The sequence below is a fragment of the Eleginops maclovinus genome, chromosome 18, assembly GCF_036324505.1.
Source record: "Eleginops maclovinus isolate JMC-PN-2008 ecotype Puerto Natales chromosome 18, JC_Emac_rtc_rv5, whole genome shotgun sequence".
Lineage (NCBI taxonomy): Eukaryota > Metazoa > Chordata > Actinopteri > Perciformes > Eleginopidae > Eleginops > Eleginops maclovinus.
Window position 1 is genome coordinate 19,741,984 of NC_086366.1, and position 26,630 is coordinate 19,768,613.

The following is a 26,630-nucleotide window of genomic DNA, read 5'->3' on the forward strand; positions in this document are numbered from 1 at the left end:
CACACACACACACACACACACACACACACACACACACACACACACACACACACACACACACACACACACACACACACACACACACACACACACACACACACACACACACACACACACACACACACACACACACACACACACACACACACACACACACACACACACACACCACAAAGTATATACTTTATTTCAGGCCAATTTCAAAGTATTATATGAAGCAAGATATAATGTAACAGAATTTATTTTTCTAAAACACATGCACATATCTATCACAAAAAATGAACAGATCATACTGAATATAAATTCATTTCATGTGCATTTAGAAAACTCTAAATACAAAATCCTTTAACTTGTGTGATTAGTTCTACTGCTACAATGACAGTCAACAGCTAATATGCTCTGACAATTACACACTAAGTAAGCATAAAATCAGGTCTGTGTGACAAAATGTGTCATTGCATCAAAATGAAACTCTGTAGCCGTGCAATACAAGCACTGTAGTGTACCACTCATTTTAGTTGCACTGTTCTCACCAACACTGTTTATCCATCTTAAATCCGTCATTAACAAATGATTTAATGATCAGTAAAATCAAAACTAAAACGAGGCTTCTCACACAGGATTAAAAAAAAATGTTCATGATCTCTGATCTAAAACAACAAACAATATTGTTCCATCAAGTTAATGCTATCAATTCAGCATTGGTTGGCAAAAATTAGTGTGACACCCTCCAAAGCTTCAACCCAGGGCATTTACGGTAGGCTGATCATTCAAAACGTACTGCGGTCATGCAAAATATATAGCCATGATGTAAACATCAAAGATATTGCAATTATGAAGAATTGTCAGTGTGTTGTGTCCACTGCCGCAGCAGCAGTTACTTACTCAGAGAAAATGTAAACATGTGAGCGCTTAATGAAGAATCACTTGCTTCTCTGTTTTTAAACCTCATATTTAAATGTCAGGGTTAGTCACTCAAAACAACCGTCTTGTCTAAAGAGTACAAAAAAAAAGAATCTCTCAGCTAGACCTATTCAGACATGTCCATTAACACTTTCAACCTACATCATTTTCTCATTAGCTTATACAGTGTGTTCATACAGAGGCTGATTGAAAAATCATACCGTTTCTGGACTGTGTGAAAATGGAGGCAACAATAACTGTTTGCGTCATTACAAAAAACACATCTTTGGAATCTGCCACAACAATTCCTGACTGATATAAGAACTGATTGTTTCTTAATTATTTCACACAAAAAAGATCAACAATCCATGTAACTCACCGCCATCAGTCAAACCCTGGCCTTCTACACCACCCCTCAACATGACTCTGAAACTTGCTTAAACGTGTCCCAGTTGTTTTCTATAAACCCCTCATTTCAACACACAGCGTCGCACAGAGGGGCCCCGCTCCCTCCTTAGGAAGACTGTTCCACGCATTGTATCTTTCGTATACTGTATTTGTCACAAGGTTTAATTGATCAAAGAGCTCTAGTTTCTGTTTAGCCAAGAGATCTGCCTTTTTTTGGTTATTTTTTCATAGAGATACTAAAAGCTGCATGTGAACAAAAAATAAACAATAACACTAATATGTATATAGTAAATCAGAGACCGGATGAAAATCAGCTAAATTGTTAACAAAAACAACCAAAACTGAATCATGTGTCTTGGCAGACTTCGGCACCACTTTGTGACATGATGTGCTGTGATAACAGTAGACCCTGTTAAAAATGTATTAATTCATCTATAAAAGAAATTAAAAACAACAAGCAAAATGCCATTTTGATCTAAGCTATTATACATATGTAGTAAACTAAAAATAGAATAATACCTAAGAGATAAAACAAAGATTGAATTATGAATTAGGCTTGGATAAGACTGAGATACTTAGAAGCTAGGGTTTAAAAACCAAAATAAATCCCTAAATCCCCCATATAATGTGTTTATAAAACAAAAATACAATTCTGATTATTGAACATTAGATAGAGAAAAGTGTTGATGATGTAAATTCATACAGCCTAATGCGTATTGCTGCGGTACAGAAACTGAGTATTTGTTCATTTTGCTCGTGTCTTAAAAAATACAACTGAAGGCACTTGATCTATCATAGGTTTAACTTAGACTTGCTGGCACAGCCAAGCAGCAATGTAGTCGGTCCCCAGGCTCCAACCACCCCCCCCCCCCCCACCCACACCCCACAGCAAGCCAACATGCTCAAACTGGGCCTAACATTACCTTTACTCCAAATCAGTATTGTTCCATATGCTTCGAATACATCATTTTTGGTTTCTCAGGCTCGTTAAAAACAAACAAACAAAAGAATAAAAATGTACAAGGCCAAATATAAAGCTACTTAAGCTAGATGCAATAGTCCCAAACAGTTAAGTAGTTCTGCTTCATGCTATATTGCAAGAAAAGAGGCACCATAGAGTCCAGGTGATAATTGTTCTTGCAGAAGAGTACATGCACCTGCCCAGCTCAGCCATGAGGGGGAGAGACAAAGGGGGGAGGTCTAGGTAAAGATGCCCTAGATTCATTGACAGATCTGTGAATGATTTTGGGGACCCTTGCGTTATTGTCTGTTCATGGGCCAGCCTTGAAGACACAGACAAAATAAAGAGATAACACACCAGTGAAAAGAAAAGAACAATACTGCCTCAAAATAGATTGGCTTTACACGCCGAGACAGAAGTCCAGAGAGGCTCGCTGAAATGTCTTGTAAAAGCATCTATGACTCCTTCACAGATCAGAGCAGGCAGCAGTTCAGAGTGTGAGGAGAGGAGTTTGTGATCTTCTATAACCACGTGAGGAAGCTCTCCTTGTCGATCTTGGTAGCTGCCAGCACTGTCTCCATGTCATTGAGGATGTCAGAGCTCAGGGCCTCCTGCAGACTGGGCATCAGCTCCTCACCCTCCACCGCCATGCTCTCACTCTCCAGGGTGCCCAGGTCCACGTCTGTACCCGGGATGGCGTCCAGGTAGTCGGGGAAGCGGCTGGGCTGTGTTGCCATGGAGGGTGGAAGAGGATCCCCTAATGGACAGGAAAACATTGAATTAAATTATTTGACAAAGCAGAATGTTGCCATTACAGTAACGATAGAACTGAAACACATCCATTATAATCTTTTTTTCAAACCATGATTATGACAAGATAATCTTAAACTAATTGTTATTTCAGATGTTGATGTTGGTTTTGAGGATTTTAGTATGTCATGGCTAAACATTGTGTGCTCATGATACATTATATGTTACCTGTATGTACCTTACATTATCAGAGCACATCACATCTAGCTTTCTAGCTAGCTAGCATTGGGCAATAGCCTATTCTGGGCAATAACCTATTCTAGCTAGCTAGCTAGCTTGCTAGCTAGGTAATTGAAATGTGTAGCCAGCAATACTTAGTCATCTGAAGGCTATCTATATTTTTTCAACTTTCTTTTTTTAACTCGCAAATGAGTCACAAGAAATTGTGCATATATGCTTCAAACATAGATAAAGCAAGGCAGGAGTTTTAGGAGTTACTGACAGCTATGACTTTACATACATAGTGGAAAGACTTGTGAATTATCAGCAAACCAAGGTTGGTAAAAAGCCATTGTCATTATCACTAGCTTATTTAAAGAAAATCTACTGATAATGGCACTAGAGTCAATAAAGGCTGCGATGCAAAACATTGTTTTATATCAGCAGCTTTTTATATGCATAAGGCCTATGTTGTGACTACATGATTAGAGATACAGGTAAATGTTGGATGTTGGAACAGGATATTCATCCTATTCAGCCAACATGAATACAATGTGGCGTTCAACAAAACTCATTTGGGAGAAATAAATAAACAGGGCATCAAACAGAGAAAGTTCAGCAAGTTTAAGCGAAGGGATGTCATGCTAGAGATCACCCTGTTCATTTTGTTTCCAGCCTCACCTGTGTCCATCTCATCCACACTGTTGAGGAAGTCGTCTGGAGTGCGAGGGACGCTGTAACTGCTCATACTCAAACCGCTGTCTGTGCTCTCATCCCTGGAGTGATAGGTCCCGCTGAAAATACAGAAATCTGGATTATTCACTTTTTTTTTTTTTTGGAGCGCTGACGTAAATAAAAAGCTTTTTTTGGTCTGAGCTGAGTTATGTGTATGACCTTAGTGACCTTCACTTAACTATTTGGAAACTGAACTGCTTGAACCTAATTAACTGATCCGACAAGGCAAACAAACTCAGTTATTAAAAGCACACAGGCTGAAAAGTAACAGTGTGGCCTTAATTCCCTTTGGGACCTTCTGCATACATCCACGTTGCAGCAGTTATCTGTTTGAACGACAAGGCTGAATAATCCACAGCTTCATTTTTTTGTCCTCTATTGCAGAATAATGCAAAAAGAGCAACGATGAATGGGGTAAACAGAGAGACAAAGAGGCAGAGCGAAGACATTTGACAAGCCTATACTAATTAGCAGAGGAAAAATATGTAGGCAGAGTATGGCAGAGGCAGGATGAATGAGGCCATTGTGAGAGAAGGGGAGTTGAGACAACAGGGGGAGGAGGGGAGATTAGGTTGGCCTGTCTACTGACTGGACCACATGTTCTCATGGCCTGCTTGCTATTCAGCCCTCTCCTCACTTCATCCGCTCACAGAAGAACTAGAGCTTGAATTGTGAGGAGTAATGCCATGAAGCAGAATTCACATTTAGTTGGAAAAAACGCCTGTCCTTTTCTTATCGCTGCTTTTTTAGGACCTAGTTTCAGACCATCTGGTTTTCTTTAATTACAATTAGGTTTTTTTTTTCACCAATAAGGTTCTGATTGCCTTCATTACAGCAGTTGTACACCAGAGGTCATCATTGTGCAATGAACTGCTGCTCTAAATGAGACATTACCATGTGAGGAGGGTTAAGCCCTGAGACTGGCCTTCTGTTTTTTACTGCTTGTGTAACTCACGAAAGCTCTCTCTGGAGCTCAAACAGTCAAGCACACAGATTCCCTCAAACAGGATACATTAAGTATGACAAGCTGAGCCAGGATGTTAGCCGCCCCCCCATGTGTAAATACGTCTGAGTCTACTCCTGCGTATAAAACCAACCTGTTGAGGAATGGGTCAGAGCTGTTGGCGGTCATGGTGCGGGCATCTTGGGCCATAGGGGAGGACACCGGGTTTGTAATGCCATCTTGATCCATACTGGTGGGCAGCTGGTTCCTTATAGCTAGCTCCTGTGGACAATAAAGCACAAATCCCATGAGCAATACAATCAACCCCACACGTAACATAATACATAACCCTAATATCACAAATGCCTTAGCTACTTTGTTGCATAGAATGTTAAATTAAGGGAATGTACCGACTGTCAACATGGCGCCCTCCATTTCTCCCCATACAAAGTGTCAAATTACATGAGGGGCCGACAACAGTTAGAGACAATTGTTTTCTACACATGCTCAGATAATGCTCTGATCAGATAAGGCTCCGGAAATGAAGTCATGTTGTTCTTTTTCAACTCCTTCCCCTATAATAGAACCTTGAGCGTGAAGGTGAAGTGACTTGACCATTTTGTCTCATTAAACTTATACAAAGGAAAAACCAGCAGAGGTAGCCAATGGGTTGTTAGGTTTTTGGTATTCTATTTTAAATAACCGCTTGATACCTTGAGTGTTTTAGCTGTTATTGGAAGTATTTGAGGAAAAATTGACTCAATCCACGAGGCAAAACCATTTTTTAAAAATGTTTTTTTCAGACTTTTTTTTGCAGCTGTACCCACAGCAGTGCTTGAAGACGTTTTTACTTTTCTAACAATAATTGTATCCCGAAATTCCCTGCATTCGTTTTGATTGATAGGATTACATTTAAGGATTTAATGGCTCTCTTTCTGGGCATGACTGAGCAGCGTCTGCACTGGACTGCCACCAGCAAGTTGCATACATCGCCATCATACTTTTGCCATGTGGAATCCATTTGGGTGTGGCAAGTGTTGCCCCAAAGTTGAACTCAATACACAAGCATACAGTATGCACAATTGCCAAATTTCCTAGTATAATCACAGTCTCCTATTTTTGCAAAAACAGTATGGCCTCCGTCCATATTTGAAACATCTGAAGAAAGTTACGGATATTTGGAGGTTACTGCAAACTAGTCAATAGTCGGATAGAGGAGCTCTTGGAATGTATACAGTCTGCAATTCATTTGCCTCATTTAATTTTCCATTAGGCGTTTACACTACCTGGAAAGTGTTAGTTTCTGAGGTGATTTGAATTATTATGCTGTTTACGTATCATGGTCATATAAAATATGCACTGGTATAACCTGGCTAGTCTGACCTTGTGTCAAGACTTGTAGAAAACTTAAAAACCAGTTAATGCTTTGACATGGTTAAAAATCTGTACTCTCCATGTGAAATCTATCAGTGCTTACCATGTTTTTTATAATACCCACCCCACGTTATGCAAACCAGATTTTGTGTTCACATGACTTTTCAGAAAATCGACAATAACCAGGTTATAAAAGCATGGAGGGCCTATGCTCTGTGGACGAAAATCTTTTTTTTTTTTTTTACTTCCACAGCCTGGGGCCTGTTCACATTCAGGTCACTTCCTACACAGTGAACTTTTAACAACCCGGGGGAATGGCATTGTAAACAACAAGTCACCAGCACCCTCATTCATAATCATAAAGCTCTGTTTCTGTTGGTGTGACACGGCCTTGAGTAAACTCCTGGACTTCTTTTCACCACCCTGTGTGGGCGGCACGGTGACACATTGTGGTTAGGAAGTGATCAAATTACCGCAGATGACTCACAAGACTTTATTGCAGGGTTGTGTAACAATAAAGTCCGATCAAAGGGGCTTAAGACCTAAAGCTATACCTACGAATGATGACTCATATTTTGAGGCCTATGAAGATAGTACATTGTGTTTTACTACATAAATATTTAGCAGATGCCTCATTCAATTAGCGAGCAGGTGAGGGTCCAGTGTCTTGCTACAACACTAACTGCCCTTCACTTATTGAAAGTATAAAACAAGTTACTTATTCGTCCATAAGGCCAAAGACTGTTTCCAAAAGGCCTTTGAATATTGTTTTAATACTTTAGCTCTGAATCCTGACCTGTGGTCTCTGCCGAAGCATTTCCTGTTGCTTCAGTCTCATCCTCTCCTTCTCAATCTGCTGCAGTCTCATCTGGTTGTTGCCTCCCATGAATCCGGGAGGTTGCGGGCCTCCCTGCTTCACTGGAGCACTCTGAGTGATCCTCTGCTGGTTCAAGCCTGCAAAAGAGAGATGAAGAGGTTCAAATATGCTACTACTGTATAATATGTAGTGCTTATTTTTAAAATGCATACAAAATGTCTTTGGGGCAAACAGGGAATATCTACTGGGTTGCAATTGAGTGAGATGGGACACCTTTTGTCTTTCGCATCCCCCATTCTATTTTTAGGTTAATAAGATTTGAGCAGCTTCAAAAATGAGTTTTAGATATCATATGTTTAACTAATTGATGTAGTACGGGTGTGATTCTGGGTTCTAATTATATGTAACATATATACAATTTAGCGATTTAGGCTAGCTGCCAATTTCAAAATGAAATTGCACTCAAAATTATACTGTAAAACTGGTATTTTGTTGGATTTTTCAACAGATTACACAATAATGCTCAACACAACTGGTTAGTGTCAAGCATTACTAGGTTTTCTTGTGCAACATTTTTTTTTAAATCAACTTGGGAAGTTTTGAATCTTGACGCCGACATGGATAAATGTTTCTTCCCTTACACCTACTATGCAAGAGCTCCAGCTAACTACAATACACTCTGCAACTACACCTTTTAATGCCTAGCTGCATTTAAACGCTGCATAACAAGACTGACAGCTTGAGCGTTTTGTATATAAGTGAACTTAAAAAAAATAGAGTGGAGCCAGTGCAGCAGGTTGTGTAGAACAAGGGAAGTCCCAACATGCGTTTTCCGCCAAGTGTCTGAAACCACCACTATTCCTGTAAGACCTGATCCCCTCCCACTCACTGACTAAGACAGGCTTTGTTAGTTTCGTACATTGCATCAGCTATGACTTATCCTTTCATTGTGCGTTTTGTTTCCTTCTAAACAAATCACAGATTATCCCTCAAGACTGACTGGCTCCTTTCTCTGACCTTAGTCAAATTCATGTAAAAAGACCTACATCACTGTGCCACTTTAGTTTCAAAGTTCTTTCACTCAACAAATGTAAGCCTAATTGCATTGTGCACCAATTTCATGTTTACATTATCCGAAACAAATGTGTGTGTATTGAAAACACAGCTGTTCCCCAGGGAAATCTGTGTTATTCTTTACTGTAGCCAGGGTGGGTCTAATAAACATGAGTATAAAAGCAGAGCAGAGCAATCTATGCATGCAAAGTAGGTCACGCATTTTACCACTATAGTAGAGAAAGAGAAGCAAATGTGCCTGACCACGAGGGGTGTAACAGTAATGCAACCAATGGGGATAGCTGTTTGCTTATGCGCTTGAAGCACCAACCAAAACAAAGCCTTGACGGGGGCACAATTTTCATGCGGGGCTGCCTCCCTGTGCTGTCCTGCCCGCCCCGGCACCTTTCTCATCACCATTCAATCACTGTCTGTTTACACTATCTCAGGAGCTGAATGAACCGTGGCTCAGGGCTCTCCCTGGGAAGCTCTGTAAGCTCCCCCCCGCCCTGCCCTGCTGTCTCTCTCTGTCCACGCTGCCTCCCCAAACAACCCCACCCCAGCAGCACATACACATTCCCAGAAACACACAGAGTCACAGAGCCGCCTCCTCTCTCCCACACACAACTGAAGCCATGGGAGAGTGTGTTACTTCTCTCCGCTTCTTATCTCTAAAAGATACTGAAATCTTTTGTGGTTGGAATACTCCACCATAGGGTCACTGTTTACTCTTTACAAGGCGAATTATGCACAGAGGCTAGATTTACCAATAGATTCAAGAAACCTTAATTGTGTTTCTCCATTTGGACATAGTTTCTATTGATGGTAACATTTCACTCATGTAATATCACTGATAGCAAGCCAAACTTTTGTTAATATCTTAATCTATTGGAAGAGAAAGATAAGACTTGCTGTAAAATTATTAATGTAACTTTTCATTTAAACCCTTCACGTTTTACAGATTAACATGTTTAACTTTGATCAAACTTTCCTTAACTTTCAGCAGATGGCTGGTTTTGTTTCCTGCAAAACTGATTTTAATGCATGGATTGATGTTCCAAGGTGAATTTTTCTTTGAAAGTGTGAGTGTGAAAGAAAGTATGCATAAATAAGCGAGCAGGGCACATGACACACAATACTGAATGTTGACAAATGCTATCTCACAGCTGAGATTTTTCCTGAAGCACTAAGTCAAGGACTCCTTCACAGACCAAACAGCTAACAGAAACCACTGCTACTCTAGGAACTATGCAAAAACAATGACAATATCGAAAGCAGGAATTACATCTGTGAGTGATAAAGGAGCGAAGGACAGGTTCAGTTCAGGGCCAGACTGATAGCATAAAAGGAAAAGACGGAGTGTGAGTGTGTGTGGTTTTGGAGTTTGTGGTTGAAGTAAGCACCACATATGGGGCGGTGATAGCTGGTGGGCCAGGAAGATAAGAGACAAGTTAATGCCGTCTGCCTTTTGTCTTCTTCACGCACCCCTGCAACACAACGAGCCAGCAACACAAGCCTTTATCAGCAACATCTCACAGCCAGGCATAACACACCACCCGATCACCTGGGGCAGGTAGGGTCCAGGGTGTGCCAGCTGTGGGAAGTTCTCTATGTGGCCAGGGCTCAGCACCCTTTAAAGGGTTTGGTCAATATTGGCCTGCTTTTGATTTAACAGGTTTAAAAAAAGGCCAGCTTGGAAAGGTGTTATGTTTCTAGCGTCGAGATAAGCAAAAGTGGAGCAACAGCCTGGATGTGATAGAAACACTGTCTTATCATCGCATACAACAGTACGGTCTGAGTAAAGCCAGTCTGTGTTGACCTGGCGCTGCATGTCAAGGAGAAGGAAAAAAAATTTAGACATTAAGGAAATATCAACAGTGAACGTCTATTTGGAATAAAACGTTTGTTGGATTTACTTGTTGATTGAAAAAAGCTCATAACGTGACAAACTGTTTAAAGAAACTGAAATATAAATTGTGCAATTCAATTTCATTCTTTAAAAAGGGGTTAAAGTAATAATTAAAACCTTACCGTTTAAAGTATTGTCAAAAGGATATCCAAAGTTTCTTTTAAACCCAATTGCTGTTTTTCAATGCTTTCTGCACAACAAAATAAGTCCACCACCAAAGTGATGGCAGATATCTGAGATATAATAAAATAAATCTGCAGATAAAACCAATACTGTCCACCATGCCAACTCTCGTGATGAAGTGCTCAGAGAGCAGAGGCAGAAAAACATCACATGACAGATAATGCAGCAATGTGTTGGACAAATGGCTTTACATTAAGGCTTCAAAGCAAAACATTAAACTCCCAGAGGATATCTGTGTATTTGTGCACTCCACTTTCCTCCCAGTATGTTTTTCCCCGCTGTTTCTCCAGAGTAGTATGTACAGAAAACAACATGTCCACACACAGAGGCCAGCCCCCTTTAGAGCCCAGCCACAGTGCACTCATGGCTTGTTCCCCGTTCACCACCTTCTTGGATCTTAAAGAGGATGCATGCTTATCCCGTCGGCATTTTCCCTCTGTTCCTCTGTTTTTCTTTCTTCCCCTTTCGCCTTGCCTCTCCCTGCCCCCCACCTCCCCTCTCACATTGGAGTTCTTTGACTGAAAAGGTCTGGAACAGATTAAGAGTTGGACCACAGAATAAAGAGGCCTGGCAGAGATCCAAGTCTGTCTGGAGCTCAAGCAGAATGGGGCTGTGCCTGCACTGGGCCTCACGCAGGGGAAAGCCAGCCGGCAAAAACCCTCAGTTAAAGGCGCTCTGCTGCTTTTCTTCTCAAAGCTCAAATTAGCCTTCATTATCAAGGCAGCTGGCTTGTGATTGGAGACCTACATAGCAGCAGTATATATGTTTCTGAAGCTGAGGAGCCCATTTCTTTGCACACGTGAACAAGTATGACCGGAAGCACCCCTAAAAAATGTTAGGTCACACTTAATAAAATATCAAGTGCCTACTTATACATCTTATTTTATTTCTGAAGTATCAAAGATCAAACATTTTTAGCAACAGCAGCTTAATACACAAGGTATAAATGTGAGCATTTAGGTTTTATCAAGAATAATAAAGTATTGTTTCAAATGTGGAACAAAACAATGTTTTTAAATGGCACATAATGAGTTAACATGATCTCTTTCTCCCTCTCACTCGCTTTCAGGGGCCCAGCAGCCTTGTGTGTTCAAGACTTATAAATCTTCAAAGAGTTTGCCGATCAGAGTCGCCATTTTTTCCCAGCTGCCCCACTCCCCTTTCAACTCTGTTTTGAACTTTTCCTGCCTGCCTTTGGAGGGGAATAACAATTGCTTTCAGAAAAACAACAACTGCCCTTTAAGTGCAGGCTTGATAAAAAAAAAAACTAAAGCTAAAATTAAAACAGGATAACAGGCTGCGTGCTGATTTACACATGTTGCCTTTGTGAACCAGGGTGAGCTTCCCTGGGGAATGCTGCTGTAATGAAGGGATGGCACCTGAAGCGTAAATGAGTCAGAGTGACATAAGCAGGAACCTTCATCTCTGGAAGTCTTCCTTGCAAAGGAGGATTAGCTCATTCCCATGGCCACAGAGAGATCTCAACACATGTACCAGTACCAGGCCCTGTCACTGATTCACCGACCCTTTGGCCACCACACACTGAAAGCTAACTGTCAAACTTAAGGTCGGACTGTGGGATTAATGGCCAACTCAGCTGTTGCTCCAACACTAAAATGGCTGACAAAAGGTTAGGTGTGGATTTTGTGAGTGGGGGTTTGTTGAAATCCAGTTTCAATGGCTAGTCACTCCAAAGCAATGTAGTGCGGTGGAAAGAAGAATGAATCATACATATCTGAACTGACTTATACAATGTGGTGATACATCTTTTATGGATTAGCCAGGGCTTTCTACTGGGGAAAGTAAATGGCTGTCGCAAAAACCACAAGAAAGCTTTTACTCTAGAGGCAGTTCTTTGGGTGCTTCATAATACATTGTACATTACATTGTATTTCGCTTTAATCGTAAACTCACCGAAGCGCGGGTCAAGTCGTGGGTCAAGCCAGGATGTGCTCTTGTTCTTGTGGTTGATGTAGTAAATTTCTCCCTCTGATGTAATAGCTTGTTCCCAGGCCTCAGGGAGAGGACCTGAGGGATAACAGGCAAAAATAATGTTGGAGAGATGATGATGATCTAATGGCTACAGTAAAATGACACCATATGGGTTAAGATAAGTTCCCTTTAAGCCTTATTTTTACTATGAGTGTTTGAAAATGAAGGCTCAATAAGTATGTCAATAAGAGGTCAGGCCTTATGCTCTTACTGGTAGCTATCCCCAGTTACCAAAGAGTATTAATGTAAGTCTTTTGCAGTTACTTTCCCCAGTAGTGAAAATGGTGGTCAGTGAAAGCAGCAGTGGAAAACAAAATGCAGGGCATCTAGTGCAGTGTTTACAACTGTATATAGCACTATCAATAAAAACACGCTATAAATCACAAGATGACGTCATATGCTAATTTGCATATTGGTGACATCCAACAGGAAATAAAACCAAAGAGACCCCCTGCTGCGATTGCTCCGAGCAGCATTGAGTTTGATCTATAATATAATATATTTCTCACTTTTCCCATGACTGCCTATATATGTTCCTAAATGTGTACACTAAGTGAGTGAAAGTTATAAAAGTCTATTGCAACTTTAACTATAATTCACCATTGGGCTTAGTTACAGAAGGTAATGAATGCAGCGAGAAAGTTATATCATCTGCTAATGTGCAAATGCTTGATGTTCAGGATAAATTGCTGCATGTTATTTTTTTTATGATCTGTGAGAATGTAATAAATTGTTGTCATTCTTTATAGAAAAACAAGCCTGTATGTGAACATTGGAGTCTATTTTTTCGTTTTTTTGGGGTTACTTATGTGTTATCTAATGGTAGCTGCAAGGACTTGAAAATACAGAGAGCCTTCATCTCTAAACTCTGTGAGTCACGGAGCTCCCAAACATGTCAGACAGGACCTGTCACGTTCTATCTGTCTCTTACCTGACCTTGGGCAAATTCCAACTGCATGGCCAGAACTGAGGTACACATAGTCTTAGTGACATGTAGGAACTAGACTCCTGACTACTACTGTATGTTCAATGAAAGTAAGAAAATGTCTAGAAAATAACCAAGGAAATCATCAGAAATCAAGGAAATGTAGTTTTGTGTTAAATGCTGAATCCCTACAAGCTGCTAAGCATTGTCTGTAATTCGAGTCATATGCTGCTTTGTAGGGTAAAACTGAATATAACAAAATCAACATGTACATACCACTGGCTGGGTTCATAATGTTCTGCTGCTGGACTGGCACCGAGCTAGGGGGTGCAGCCTGGTTCATCTGGAGCAGGGCCTTGCGAGGATCCTGCCAAGTGGTGGTTTGATCAATGTGGCTGTAAGGAGACAAGAAGGCAACATAAATAAGTGAGCAAAATAAAAGTATCTGCCAGTGATCAGGTGTAAGTTAAAGCCAAGGGCCTTATCAACGCAAAACAGAAGATCACATGCAGGAACCGATGACTCAAACTTTCAGATTCAACAAGCTCTTTGATTAAAAGGCTGAACGTAACCTCTGCTTTCTGTAAACGATGACTGTTACATGAAATCAGCTTTGTGTGTTTGGACCCAGTGTGAACCCTCAACTCAATATAAGGCTGAGCTATGTTTTACTTCAATTCACTTAAACGCCATGAAGCAGAATGGAGAAACAGCACTTTTACAATGTAAAACAAGTTAAAAAATATTTGTGCAAAAATGTTAGACAACTACAAATAAATCATGTCAAACAAATGTGTCTGTAGGTAGACTGAACAATTAATTTTGAAAGTCTAAGAGGCTATGATTGGTTTCAAAACAACTATTGTTAAGACAGACAATGTTGCTCCATCTATTTTACGGCCTGTCTCTGCCGGGGACAGGAGCGGGGGTGGGGGAGGTGGAGGGGGCATTGTGTTTCATTCTGTGAAGGCATTGATAATTAGTGCTTTGTTGGTACTTGTTGCTTGATTAAGATGGAAAGCTAATACAGGAAGCCCTCCTCTCCCGAGCAGGACCCTCTCTATTGAGGGAGGGTCAGTCCCAGGGCTCAACGCAGGGGGTCCTTTTTCCTGGAAGTGCCTCGGACACTGTGGAGTGTCAGGGGCTTTAACAATCTGGCGCCACATTTACAAAGCTTTCACCTGCTTGACAAAGGCACAGACTGAGCTACGACCTAAAACCCGACTATTCACTTGTTCTTTTTTTTGTTTTTCTGAAACATCCCATTTAAAAAGACCGCCCTAACCTCAAACAAATAACGTCTTTATGCAACACCGCAACTCTTGCTTTTTTAATATAGCTTCATTATTTGGTATAAAGGACAAAATGAAAAAGCTTGCTTGTGACACAATTGAATAACACCCTCTGCATTCTATATGTTGTACACTGCTATAATTGTGTCCTTCCACCCACTGTGATTCTTTACGACCCGCTGTTCATTTGATACCCATGCACCATCAGCCCAGATTTTGGAACAGCTGGGCGAAGTGAGAGATTCAGAGAGTTTCTCTTGGCCTCTGCGGTAATCCCAGCCTGCCTGTCTGCTCTCTATCCCAGGCCGAAGAGCGAGAGGGCCTGACTCAGCACTCCCCCCCCACACACACACACACACACAATGCAACCCATTTTGAAGCCCCCTCTTGTTTATGCTTTACTGATCAAAGGAGCTGCCAAATCCCCTACCAAACCCTCCCCCAGCCCTCACACACACAAACACCACAAACCAAGCAAAATAGCTGGAACTGTTCAGATTGGAGGGGCCCCTTGAGAAAGAGGGGTCACAGGGAGCGGGGTGAGACAACTACAGAAAAGGGAAAAAAAAGGATTGAAAGAGGGAAAAAAACCATCTACGGAAGCAATCCTTCTGAATTTCATTGGCTGCATGAGTTGCTGTGGTCCTGTTACACTCGGAGCACCCGCCCTCCTCCTTCCCACTCTGGAAACTATGACATTTATTATAAAGGGGAGGGGAGAAGAGGGGAGGAGAAAAGGGGAGGAGCACTGGGATAAGGGAAGGGAGGGCTTATCGTAAATGAGAGGCCTGCACATCCTGGTACACCAATCCCAAACTAATATGCAACAAGTGGAAAACACTGATGGAAATAAACAACCTCAAAGCCTCCAGGAACTCTGATCATAAATTATTCTTCGCCCTCCCCTAACGTGTGCTTTTCTTAGCACAGATGAAAGTACAAATATTGAATTTTCTTGCCTGCGAGGTTAGTGTCTGTAGCTTAAATCAATCATAAGACATGTAAACAAAGCTTCAGTTTAAACAGAGGAGATTACAATCTTAGACCTTGTGATAAACTCCACACACTGTGTACGCTTCCAAGTCAGCACGGCACTGTATTCAAAGAGCCTGTACGTGGGCACTCGCAGAACTGGTAAATAAGTTACCAAGAGCCAGTAATTCATCACTAAATTTGAAAACTAAAAGATAATCCATTCACTAAACCTGCCTCGAACCCTATATGGCCAGGGCTATACACTGCTTCCTGTCGGTGAAACATAAAACAAAACAATGTCATGGCAACTGTTGGGACGGCTGGAGGCCACCAGTTGCTGTTAGGAATTGCTGATGATCTGCAACCTCCACAGTCACAACTGCTCGGTGTTGTCTTTACATGTCTCTGACACCATGGCGAGCTCAGCAGGACGGCCACCGCACCCTCCCCCAACCTCCATCCCCGGGGCAGGGCAGTGGATACAAACTTGTTGTGGGCCAGTCTTTGTCCACACTAATGCAGCTACATTGGAAAACAGTGCTTACATGTTTGAGGTTTACCAACCACAGTGCTGTTTTTAAATGTGTTTTCAAAGGGTTGTTGTCCAAACTGACATGACAAAACATCACACAAATCTATCTAGTACATTTTCATGAAGAATTGTGGCTTCGGTCACATGACATTATCCTCTTTCATGCACTGCAAACGTTAACTTATCTGGATAATAAACATAAATGTCTGAATAGTTTGGACCAGACATCACACAGAGTTCACCCTGCCAACTCCCTGAGTACAACGTGTGTGTAATGTCTGATTGAGTCCATGTGTGAATCGAGCAGGCATGCTGATGACGTTTGTATCTTGCAGCTGGTGCATAATGGGAAGAAAACAAACATCAGAGGGTGAAGAAAAGGGGACATATACACTGAGACCCACCATAAATGGCAAACTGAAAGATGATAAGATTGAAAATGTCTGTCTTTAAAGTTTTACGCTACTTATAACAATTTCTGCCAGTTTCCCTCAAGTTTCAAAGCATTGTTTGTTGAATTGAGTGAAAACTAATTAAATGTATATACATTTTTGTAGAAATGGCCTCAATTTAAAGTGATGTTCTGTTGGGAATCACAAGACCAAACATAACCCATGATTAGCTTCCTGTTGAAAAACTGTAAATGGTCAGGTACTGCAGCTAAAGGAGGGCAATGTGGTTCAAACGTGACCCATTACCAATTTGGTTGCCTGTAGTGAAGTGCCTTACTTGCTAATTTTTGCTCAAGCTATCATCATGGTCGACTGTGGCTAAGCAGGGCAATAAGTAGGACTCTTGATCCACCCCAGCACTTGACATCTCCTTGACTGATGGCCCAATTATCAAGGTGGCGTTTATTGTGCCTGTGTTATTTATAATGTGTCTTGCTGAGAAAGAAGGAGGGTGATCTTTCGCATGAAGACTAAACTCAACTTTGCTTTACTTGTTTGGCGTACAAGGTTTCTGTTTCAGTGCTGTTAACATGGAGGAAGTTCACCAACAACTTTTTTCTTTACTGAAAATCAGTCAAAACATTTTTTAGCCGGATCAGGAGCAACCAAATCAAAAGATCTAACAGGATTCAACTATAAAGAATAACATAGGAGAGGCTCAACACTTGAAGATCCAAGTGAAGCAGTCTGAATGTTGCGCTTGCTTCAGAGACCTCATCTGTTAACAGTACTATCACAAACTTCCTAACACAGATTGCCTGTTTACATCCTTAAAATCTGTTGCGCTTACATCTGGCTTTGGGGAGACTGTTCTAACCAAAAATAAGTCTGCTCCGTGGTTTAAAATTCTCAGAATAAGGTTACCTGCTACCTGCCAAAACAGCATATCAAAGCTTTCGATTCGAGACCAGATTGAGTGTTTATTTCACTGAAATGATCTCTGTTCAGAACCAGATGTCAAAAGCTGCTTTTAACTGGTGTGAAACAAGTGAGGGAAGTTATGGGGAGAGCAGCAAATGATGAAACACACCCAACAGCTGAGTTGTCAGATGTTAAAAATGGGATCCTCAGGCCACAGTGGCTCCACCCTAGGAGTATATGCTTGGAAGGTGGTTGAAGCGAATGACTAAAGAAGTGCACTGAGGGAGGCAAGATGTAATAAGGCCTCTAAGAAGGGGATGACCACCTCTACTCTGGTTGACTGGGGATGCCTGGCTGCCTCTCTATCAGCAGGACATCATCAAGAGAGATTATTGGGGCAACCTCTGTGACCCTATTGTGGCTTTAAGTTTCCCTTTGAAGAAGGGTTTGTATCACCATACTTCCTAACGAAGCAACTAATTCACAAAGTGCCCAGATGAGGGGAGCTTTGAAGGCTTAGTTTGACTGTTGTTTATTTTCAAAGAGTAATTGAAAAAAAACATGTAATTAAGTGTCATTTTAGCGAGATTTGTCAGTCTTTAAAAGAAGCAAAATCTGTGTTGATAGCAACAGAATTAACAAAGTAATAAACTTCCATGCAATATCACACTTATAAATACATTGTTAAAAACTACATGCATGCTGCAGCTGAAAATGCAACGTAACAAATGTGTATTTCTTCTTAGCGCTATTCCATGAGGTGCTATGGTTTGAGTTGTTTCGGGAACTCTATAAAACCCCACCTGAGAGGGTCCACTTCTCAGATACACCTGTGTGGAGATGCCCTCATTGACAGTGCAGGTATTGATGTCTGGAACAGAGGTGTTACATCAAGACTTTGGTAAACACTAGCCTGACTTTCTCACAGTCCCATTTGTGTACTGAGCTGACAGGCCCCAGTGGAACAGGAAGGGCCTTGTCTGTGTGTGGTCAATAAACCAAAAGTTTGTCAAACACAAAGTTGCTCCAAATGAGGGCTCCAGCCAGGCTGACAGCCAGGTCTTCCCAGCACCATTTGTGACCGTCCGAGTGGCCCTGTGTCAGGACAGCTTAGTAAGAAATCCAATATGAGTACTTATCACATCAGGCTTTAAGCAGAGTTGAAGTAAATTAAATAACAGATGGTACTGAAAATGTTTATGTATTATATTTGATGTTGCTTAGTACAAAATCAGTGTGGGTCCCCCTCTATGGACTGTGGGTAATCTAGTTTTCAAATACTACTAAATATACATAAATCACATTTCCAAACAAAGTCAAAACCTTTTTTGGATGAACTTAAAATGTGTAATACTCCGACTTCATCCTTACTCTTTACTGAACTCTGTGAAAGCTCAAAGGGGATTTTATTAAAATGTTTAATCGAATTCCACAATAGCAAAACTGAAATAACAAAATGCATATAGGAACATGAATAGAAGAATGCAATGGTGGTCTTTCTTTACTAAATAGAAAAAAAAGTTGGAGATCTTAATACAACAACTTGTGCTTTCCACAAGCTAAATATTACTATGGAAGTACATTGGTGTGGAGGAAATCCAAATATGATCTCATAGACCAAATCCACACTACACAGATATACAATGAGAGCATAAGGTCAAAGCAAACACTTTGGTCTTTCCTGCTCTAATGGGGGGGTTTCTTTGACTCGTATTTAGTACAACAGATGTTCAGGAAACCCCATATAGTGCTGCTTGACCAGTTCTCAGTCGGTTTAGGGTTCCTGGTTTAGTGTTTCTGTTTGACTAGGATAGTGCAGAAAAAAATAAGTAAAAACCTAAAATAGATCACAGTAAATATGTTTGATCATTTAATTGAAGTTCCATTTAGAATGACAAGTCAGACATATTGGTTGTGGGAACCCAGGCTCATCAAAACAGTTTTAAATCCAATTGAGAAAAGACAAACGTGTCCATCAACACACAGCTCTACCTGCCCCTGAGGGCACACAATGGCTGCTCCCCCAAAGCTTCCCTCTGCTTAGGGCTGACTTCCCACGGACTAAAAGCTCATTCAAAGCTGCATTTAATAAGCGCCCGGAAACAATGATTACCCCTCCTAGTTTACCGGTGTGTCTAAATTAGAAACCTTCATTAGTTTATGACCTAGCCCTGGAGACCGGCCCTCCCCCCACCACAGCACCCAGCAAGGTGACCCCACCTCCCTGCCCCTGCTGTCATAAATCAAAGGCCACAGCAAACTGCTGGAAGAAAGAGGAGGAAAGGTCAACAGACTTTGTTGACATTCTCCCAGTCTTCTCCCGGCTTAGGGTTTTCTGTTATTTATGTAATAGTCACAACAAAATTGAGGTTTTTGAAGGATATTGCTTAGATCTGACTCCCATTTTCATAAGGGTTACAACTGTCAATTATTTAACTGTTGATGCTTTTATTATTTAAAAATTCTAAGACAAAATCACAGAGAGAGTGAAATTTTAAGGTTCCATATTTATAAAAGATAGGATTTGGAGAATGGCAGAAAACCCTCATAATTGAGAAGCTGAAAAAATATATTTCAAATTTTTTTCTAAAAGTAAATGAATTTTATCATATATCACCATTAATATTACGAGGCGTGACTAATCAAATGATCTACTAATTATTACAGCACTTCTTTTTCACTTGCACTAAATGGATGATTTACTATCAACTCCTAGTTTGACAGGAGCTGGACATTTTAGGTGAGAAGAACTCAGTGAACAAGGTACAACTCTTAAGAAACCCTCTGCCCTCTCTCACCGCCATCTTTAAACTTCATGTCAACCATTTGTCTATTTCGGGAAGGCTCACATGAGTCTCAACAGGCCTGTGGTCTGAATAAAGATCACTGTTTCACTGTTGGGACAAAGGGAGGGCCGGAGTTTCTCTTGGCCCCTCTTCTAGTCATCTCCACATGGCTGCCATTTAACTCCATTGACACAAAAGAGGCACCATCACAGCACCACGGCTCCATTCATACCAAAACAGAGCCGGTTTTTTAAAGGGAGTGGGACATCGGCATCCAAAGCACTGCTATGACTCACAGAGGAACCCCCCCCTCTGACTGTAGCGTACAAGTAAACAACAGAGGTGGAGAAGCAGATGATTATAAAACACAACTTTCGCCTTGAGTTGATTTATCTCTCAGGACAACAGCGGTCACCTGAGTGAAATGTGAGCCCCCGCTCTCTCTCTCTGCTAGCTGGTGACAGGCTCCCCACCCCCACCCATCCATCCAACCCACCCACACACAGTCTCTCACTCTGCTTCACTCCTTCTGCAACATGTCTCGGTCAGACAACTCCTGTTTATAAATAGGGGAGTGTCTTCTCCAGCAGCTCTGCCGAGGCCGCCTTTATTCCAGATCAAATATCTGCACTTTGATGTGAGGCGAATGGAAGACGTCTGCTTGAGTTTTCCTTACTTGAACACAAACACGGTGTACTACTCTTTCTCCAGTTGTATTACACGCCCGTCAAAACACAGCTCTTAACATAGCATCTCATCTATTTTTCCAAAGCTATAAAAGGGGCTCTGTTTTTGGATTGGACTTGTAAAAGCATTTGAGAGGAGACTTGTTATCATCTAAAATCCATATTTTCTATGAATATTTTACCATTAACTTTTGAAAACACTGGATATTGATTGAGATTCGGGTTAAGAGTGATGCTTTTAAAGAAAGAAAATGGCATTGTTGACATTGGTACAAATGTAAATAGAGAATATTTGTCTTTGAATATGTTTCATTGTGCCGTTATCATTGATGAATAAAGGCAGTACTTTTTAGCTGCAGTACAGTTTTGATTTCAAAATGAAAGCAGGATAAAAAAACGTAAAATTTGGCTGTTACACAACTGTAATACAACAGGAGGGTGGAATCAGATTGTTTCAATTTAAAAAAGAAACTTGACTTATTCCTACAAACGGCAACCAAATGTAATATTGAAACAAGCGTTTGAAGTTATACAAAATTGGACTTTGCAAGCTAAACTTCATTGTCTGGAGGCACAGTATATCAGTCAGTTTCTAAACAACTGCAGTGATCCTGGGAGAGTCTGTGCGAATAGTGTTTTCTCTCTCCTACACGCCCCCCCCCCAGTCCTTTTGTACAATTTTAGAGGAGCCTCCTTACAACGGTCCAGATGTTCTCCAGATGTGAGACTTTAAAACATCTGGTACTAAAAGCTCTTTTCGCATCCAAGTTAATGTGAGGCTATCATGTTTGTCCAGATTCTCTGTCAGAGAGTTATACTCCCTACAGCTGACGACATTTTGTCTTAAAAAGGAGCACGAATGAAGACGTTTATAGTAAAATCTCTAAAAATGTACATTTCATAAGACTGTGGAACATTTCAAAATGAGCAGATTAGCTAAAACACAAATTATTGACAAGGATGTTATTTTGATAACTAGTTCAATCCTTATTTTCTTACTACAGAGTGTGAGGTAAAATACATAAGAAAGTAATAAAGAAAACAAATATCCCCTATACCAAACACCAACTATTTAATACTCTGGATCATCAATGTGGAGGAGATCTGCTCCTTCGTGGATGAGTTTTGCAGAGATGTCTGTCCTTTGCTGTCTGGGGCGGCTACAATGATGCATTGTTTCTACTGAAACCTGAGCCCAAGAAAAGGAACACTACATACAGCAGCAGTCCCTCAAAAGACTTCTCTCTTGTTTGCAGAGGCCACCAAATGTAATAACCTACAATTCAACTATTGCAATTGTCTCTTTTTGAGCACACTGGTCAGCATTGTCCACTGTAGCAGATTTGCAAATTATTGTCAGCATAATGTACTGAACAGAGATGTACTATGCAAGTCCGATCTCAAGACCGCTTCTCTGGAAACTTGGTCCTCTTGACCATTAGTGAAAGATAGAATGTTCCCTTGTTTCTAAAACTAAATGTAAAATACATTTTTGATATGTGCTCGTAATGCTGCTTACAAAGGTTCAATTACATGCATTTTGGACCTCAAAATATTCTATATTATTATATATTATTGAATGGTTTACAAAGTTTCTGATGGTTTGTTTAGTCAATAATAATGGACACAAATGTCTCCGATAAGGATAAGATGGTTGGGTGGTTGACATTATATATAACATGCTTAATTTCTTACTCCTAATATTGTGAGGTCACGAAAACTTCATCAGGATGCACTGTAGAAACATAACCATATGTAGAGGGCTGGATATATAAAAATAGAACTGTTTATCTAGTTTCAAACCTTTCATTTCTAAAACAAATTATTTTAAGTTGCAAACCTTATTTGCAAAGTTTTTAAAGAACAGAATAATGCATCATTCAGTGTTTACGCTTGTTGCAAGCATACTTACTTGAGGAAGTATCTCTGGCCAGAGCCTGTTTTGGCCATCTCCCACCCTGGGGGCAGAGGCACGTCATCAGGAATCTCATAGGAAGACTGACGGAGATGTTGAGGGGAAGCACCTGGAGGGGGCATGCCAGACATGGAGCCAACGCCAACTCCCAACTGCAGGGAGGCTGGGGACGAGTGTGCACGGACATGGTGGGGTGTGAGAACTCCGCCGCTCCCCGCGTCAGTGCTGGCCTGTGAAGGGTTAGAGGAAAAGCAGTATGAATGCAGTCCCATAGATTTGAGAAAATGGGATTACCCCTATCGACACTTTTATTATAACGTGTTTATTTATATTCATATAAAGCAAAATACATGTGTCAAACAATCAAAGCTGTTTCAATATTTGTATTGAAAAAGAGTTATATATGAACCTCTCCTATGTGAGATTATAAAATTATTGCAATAAAAAAATGTATTGATGAAATGAAACTACATCAATACAGATATTGATTTTGAATAGAAAATACCATTGTGTATTTGAGGCCAGTACTCCAGTAAATTATTTAAAGAGCTAGGATGAGCGATTTTTCTACATACATTAGACTGATTTAACATTTCACAGGTCATAATTACATCACATGCATGTTAAGACGTTCTCTGCATGTGAAGGCAAGTTTGAGAGTTGTTTATGGACGGGAGGGGGGGGGGTCCAAGGCCTGAGTGGGAGAGAGGAGAGCGCAGACTCGCTGCAAAAAAAAACGTGCATGCGCACTGACGACAAAACTCCACAGAGACCACAAGCAACAGTTGTGTGGGGGACGGTAGAGGGGGAGGGAAAGGGGTAAGGGGGTTAATAGGACGAATTCTACTATCGTATAAGTTCTAAATGGCGAACCATCTTGATGACAAACCTCTGTTTTTGGAGACACCATTGGATTGTGTCAATATTAGTGCTACCCTTTTGTAAATATGCAAAAGGAATCTTAGCCAAACATTAACACTTATGTGCAAGTTCACTTGCACGGTGTAGGTCCAGCCAATCTGACAACTCAATTGAAGTATAATAAAATTCCCATATCGTCAGCAGATCTTTTCACTAAAATGGCCAATCACTGAAGAAAAACAAATAGATTTGCTAATATTTGTCTAGTGTTTAACTTTTACGCACAGACCCCTGGGGCCTTTGCCCTGCAGTGATTTTACCGAACTAGTTACAACTTGTTGAAAAATGTAAAGCTCAATGAACTGCAAGAAATATGTGAAAGAATGTGGGGTAGATTCGCGTTTTAAGTGCAAATAACCATTAGTAAATAAAAATGCAATTGTATGATGTGCAGTTTGAATAGCATCTACGTGCACAGTTGTCAAAGTATACAAACGAAACTTCACAGTAGGATAAAGCAACTTTAACTGGCAGTAGGCTTCCAGTCACGTACCGAGGGCCCTGGCCCCCACAGTTTGGGCCTGGCTCTAACGTAATTTCTGGGAAGGGGCAGAGGAGACAGGGCGGGCTTACTTGTCTGGAATGGGACTTTGGTTCAGGGGGTTTGAAGAAGGAGTCTGGCAGTTTCCTCATCCTCATGGGCACAGATGGGGGTATGATAGTGTTTTTCGGGTTCATCACGGCGTTAAAGAGAGCCTCCAGGTCGGTCTCAGAGTCGCCCCTTACATGGACGATCTGATGTCCGGCAGGAGGGTTGTGCTGGCTCGGATCCATTCTCCCAAAACAGTCGGCAAACTTTATGTGTCCGAAAAAGTCGCGTTCAGAAACTCACAAAAAACAAGTTTGAGCCAATCCCAAACTTTTTTTTCTTTTACACAGCAGGAAATATCGACGACACTCAATAAAAGTTACCCCGAGTCATTCTTAAGTTTAAAAGTCGGGTCGGTTTATTTTCTTCCAAAGTGTGTTAGCTGTCGAAATCTGCAGTGAAAGACAGCGCTTTCCTGTTGTTTCTTGCTGGCATACTTGTGAATGTAACAAAGCGCATATCTACTCCACACTGGAATCTGTGTTGTCGTCCTGGCCCCAACTTTTCCAACAAAAAAAAGCAGACGCAGCAACAAAAGACGAAAAACGCAACAAATGATTGGCTGGATAGGTCCTACTTTTTCAGCCAAGTTGAAGCTGTTAGTGAATATTCTTACAGGAAAGATTCATAGTTCGTAAAACAAATCTCCGCAGCTCACTTTCTAGAAAAAAACTTTTGCTCCAGTCGGGTCTAAACTTTGGGCAGGACATCAAACTTTATGACTCATGGGACGTCTGCTTCGGAGGCGGGGCTTGGCTTTAATTGGGACAAGAGTCTTTAAAGGTACAGTAAGGGGCCCGAGTAGGACCTGGGGCCTCTGCAATTATTTGTACAAAACATTCACCTTAATTTACAACAAAACATTAGCTTTTATTTATTTGAATCCAAAAAACATTTCATGCAATTAATGTCATAACTTTTAATGTGAATATCCTCTTACTTCAATTTCACTTTTTTAATATAATGGACTACCAAACAGTCACGTTTACATATTAATTTCATAATCAGGGCAATGATTGCTTAATTCAAGTATTTATTTATTTATTTGTGGCAACCTGTTGAATTCAACAAGGGCCCCTGCTGGTGCCAACTGGAACCCACTTGGGAAAACATTGAATAATGACTGAACCAGAGTGTTAAGTAAACACTGTAAAAAACAAACAAACAAACAAACATGCAATTTTCAAAATGTGTACTGCTATACTTAACCTACACTATACCTAACTTTAACATCCACAGAACTCTGCCATACCAAATAAAAAATGTTTCAACATTATTTCATTTACATGATTATTTGCTTGAAGTGTTTTGAAGGCTTGTTTAAAATGCTTACAAGATTTAAAGCATTTTCACCATTTTCAAAATGTTTAGAAAATGCCATAGTGTATATCTTGAAGCTATAATTTATTATGGCTTTGGATGATAAAGCAACATTTTCACAACTCAATGATTTTAACAATAATGCAAAACCACCCTCTCTCCCATCAGTGTACACAGTGTTACCCTACTATTTTTCTCTCAGTTTTTTTTTTTTTACAGTGCTCATGAAAAGTAGATCCATGCAGTTCCCACAATTGTTATGCTAATGAGGCCCCTCTTCCATTGAGAAATCATGTTGTCAAGATCCACTCTCTTTGGATACAGAGGCTCTGTTTCAACTCTTTTTCCCATACATCCACTGAATGAATGATTATGAAGCCCTATTAAATACCCGCAGACACTGTAAAGCCCGATGAACAGATTAAAGAGCTTTTCTCTGCCACTCACATACATGCTCGGATGCAGGTCTCAAGTTGTATTTGTCCACATTGTTATTAATGATGTTATTATATTTGATTTGATTCCAACACTTTTTAACATTTAAGATGAACAATATAAGTGTTAAAAATGGCATATCACATGTACTTTCACCAATGCTTCACTGTAATTATCTGTCCCGACCTATCTGTCCTGCATCACTAAATACAAACATGTCTTAAATTAATTTATATTCCTCCATTTTTTATGTCTCCACCCATGGTGCATTAATAAATCCCCACACCACACATTTTAAGTATCCAAATGACTTTATAACTGTTCTACAAGCCCCAGATATTTTCATGTATGAACGATAACTTCTGTGCACACATGCTGCCAGTCAAGAGATGTCCATTGTTTGAGTGAAAGTGGTCATTTTCACATCATTGTAACGCACTCAGACACATTAAAGAGATGGACTGCAGTGTCCCGGCAGCCGGAGGGGAGGGGACCACCCACCACGCAGTTTGGTCACTTTTTGTCTCTTCATGTCTCCCACCCGGCCTGCTGTTTGGTTGGATGTTGGGAGATACAAGCAGAACTTTTTTTTGATTCAATTCCACTGAATGTGTGTGTTATTCTGAAAGTCATGGTGGATGGGAAAGTCCTCCCTGTTTAAAACGCGTTTCTCTGCTGTTATTATCGGATATAA

General features: G+C 40.7%; 1 protein-coding gene across 2 annotated transcripts; it reads right to left on the bottom strand.

Moving 5' to 3' along the window:
- Positions 1–225: 225 nt before the first annotated feature.
- On the bottom strand, positions 226–24,892 carry yap1 (Yes1 associated transcriptional regulator). Of its 2 annotated transcripts, XM_063907035.1 has the most exons (8): positions 24,166–24,891; positions 22,669–22,901; positions 13,449–13,567; positions 12,170–12,283; positions 7,090–7,247; positions 5,074–5,201; positions 3,923–4,035; positions 226–3,029 (listed from the first exon to the last, which is right to left on the bottom strand). In XM_063907035.1, exons 1-8 carry the CDS (start codon positions 24,364–24,366, stop codon positions 2,794–2,796), a joined length of 1,302 nt encoding a protein of 433 aa, XP_063763105.1. In that variant the 5' UTR covers positions 24,367–24,891; the 3' UTR covers positions 226–2,793. The 2 variants fall into 2 exon arrangements, with proteins under 2 accessions (XP_063763105.1, XP_063763107.1); XM_063907037.1 differs by lacking the exon at positions 12,170–12,283 and having other exon boundaries at positions 24,166–24,892.
- Between the last annotated feature and the right edge of the window lie 1,738 nt (positions 24,893–26,630).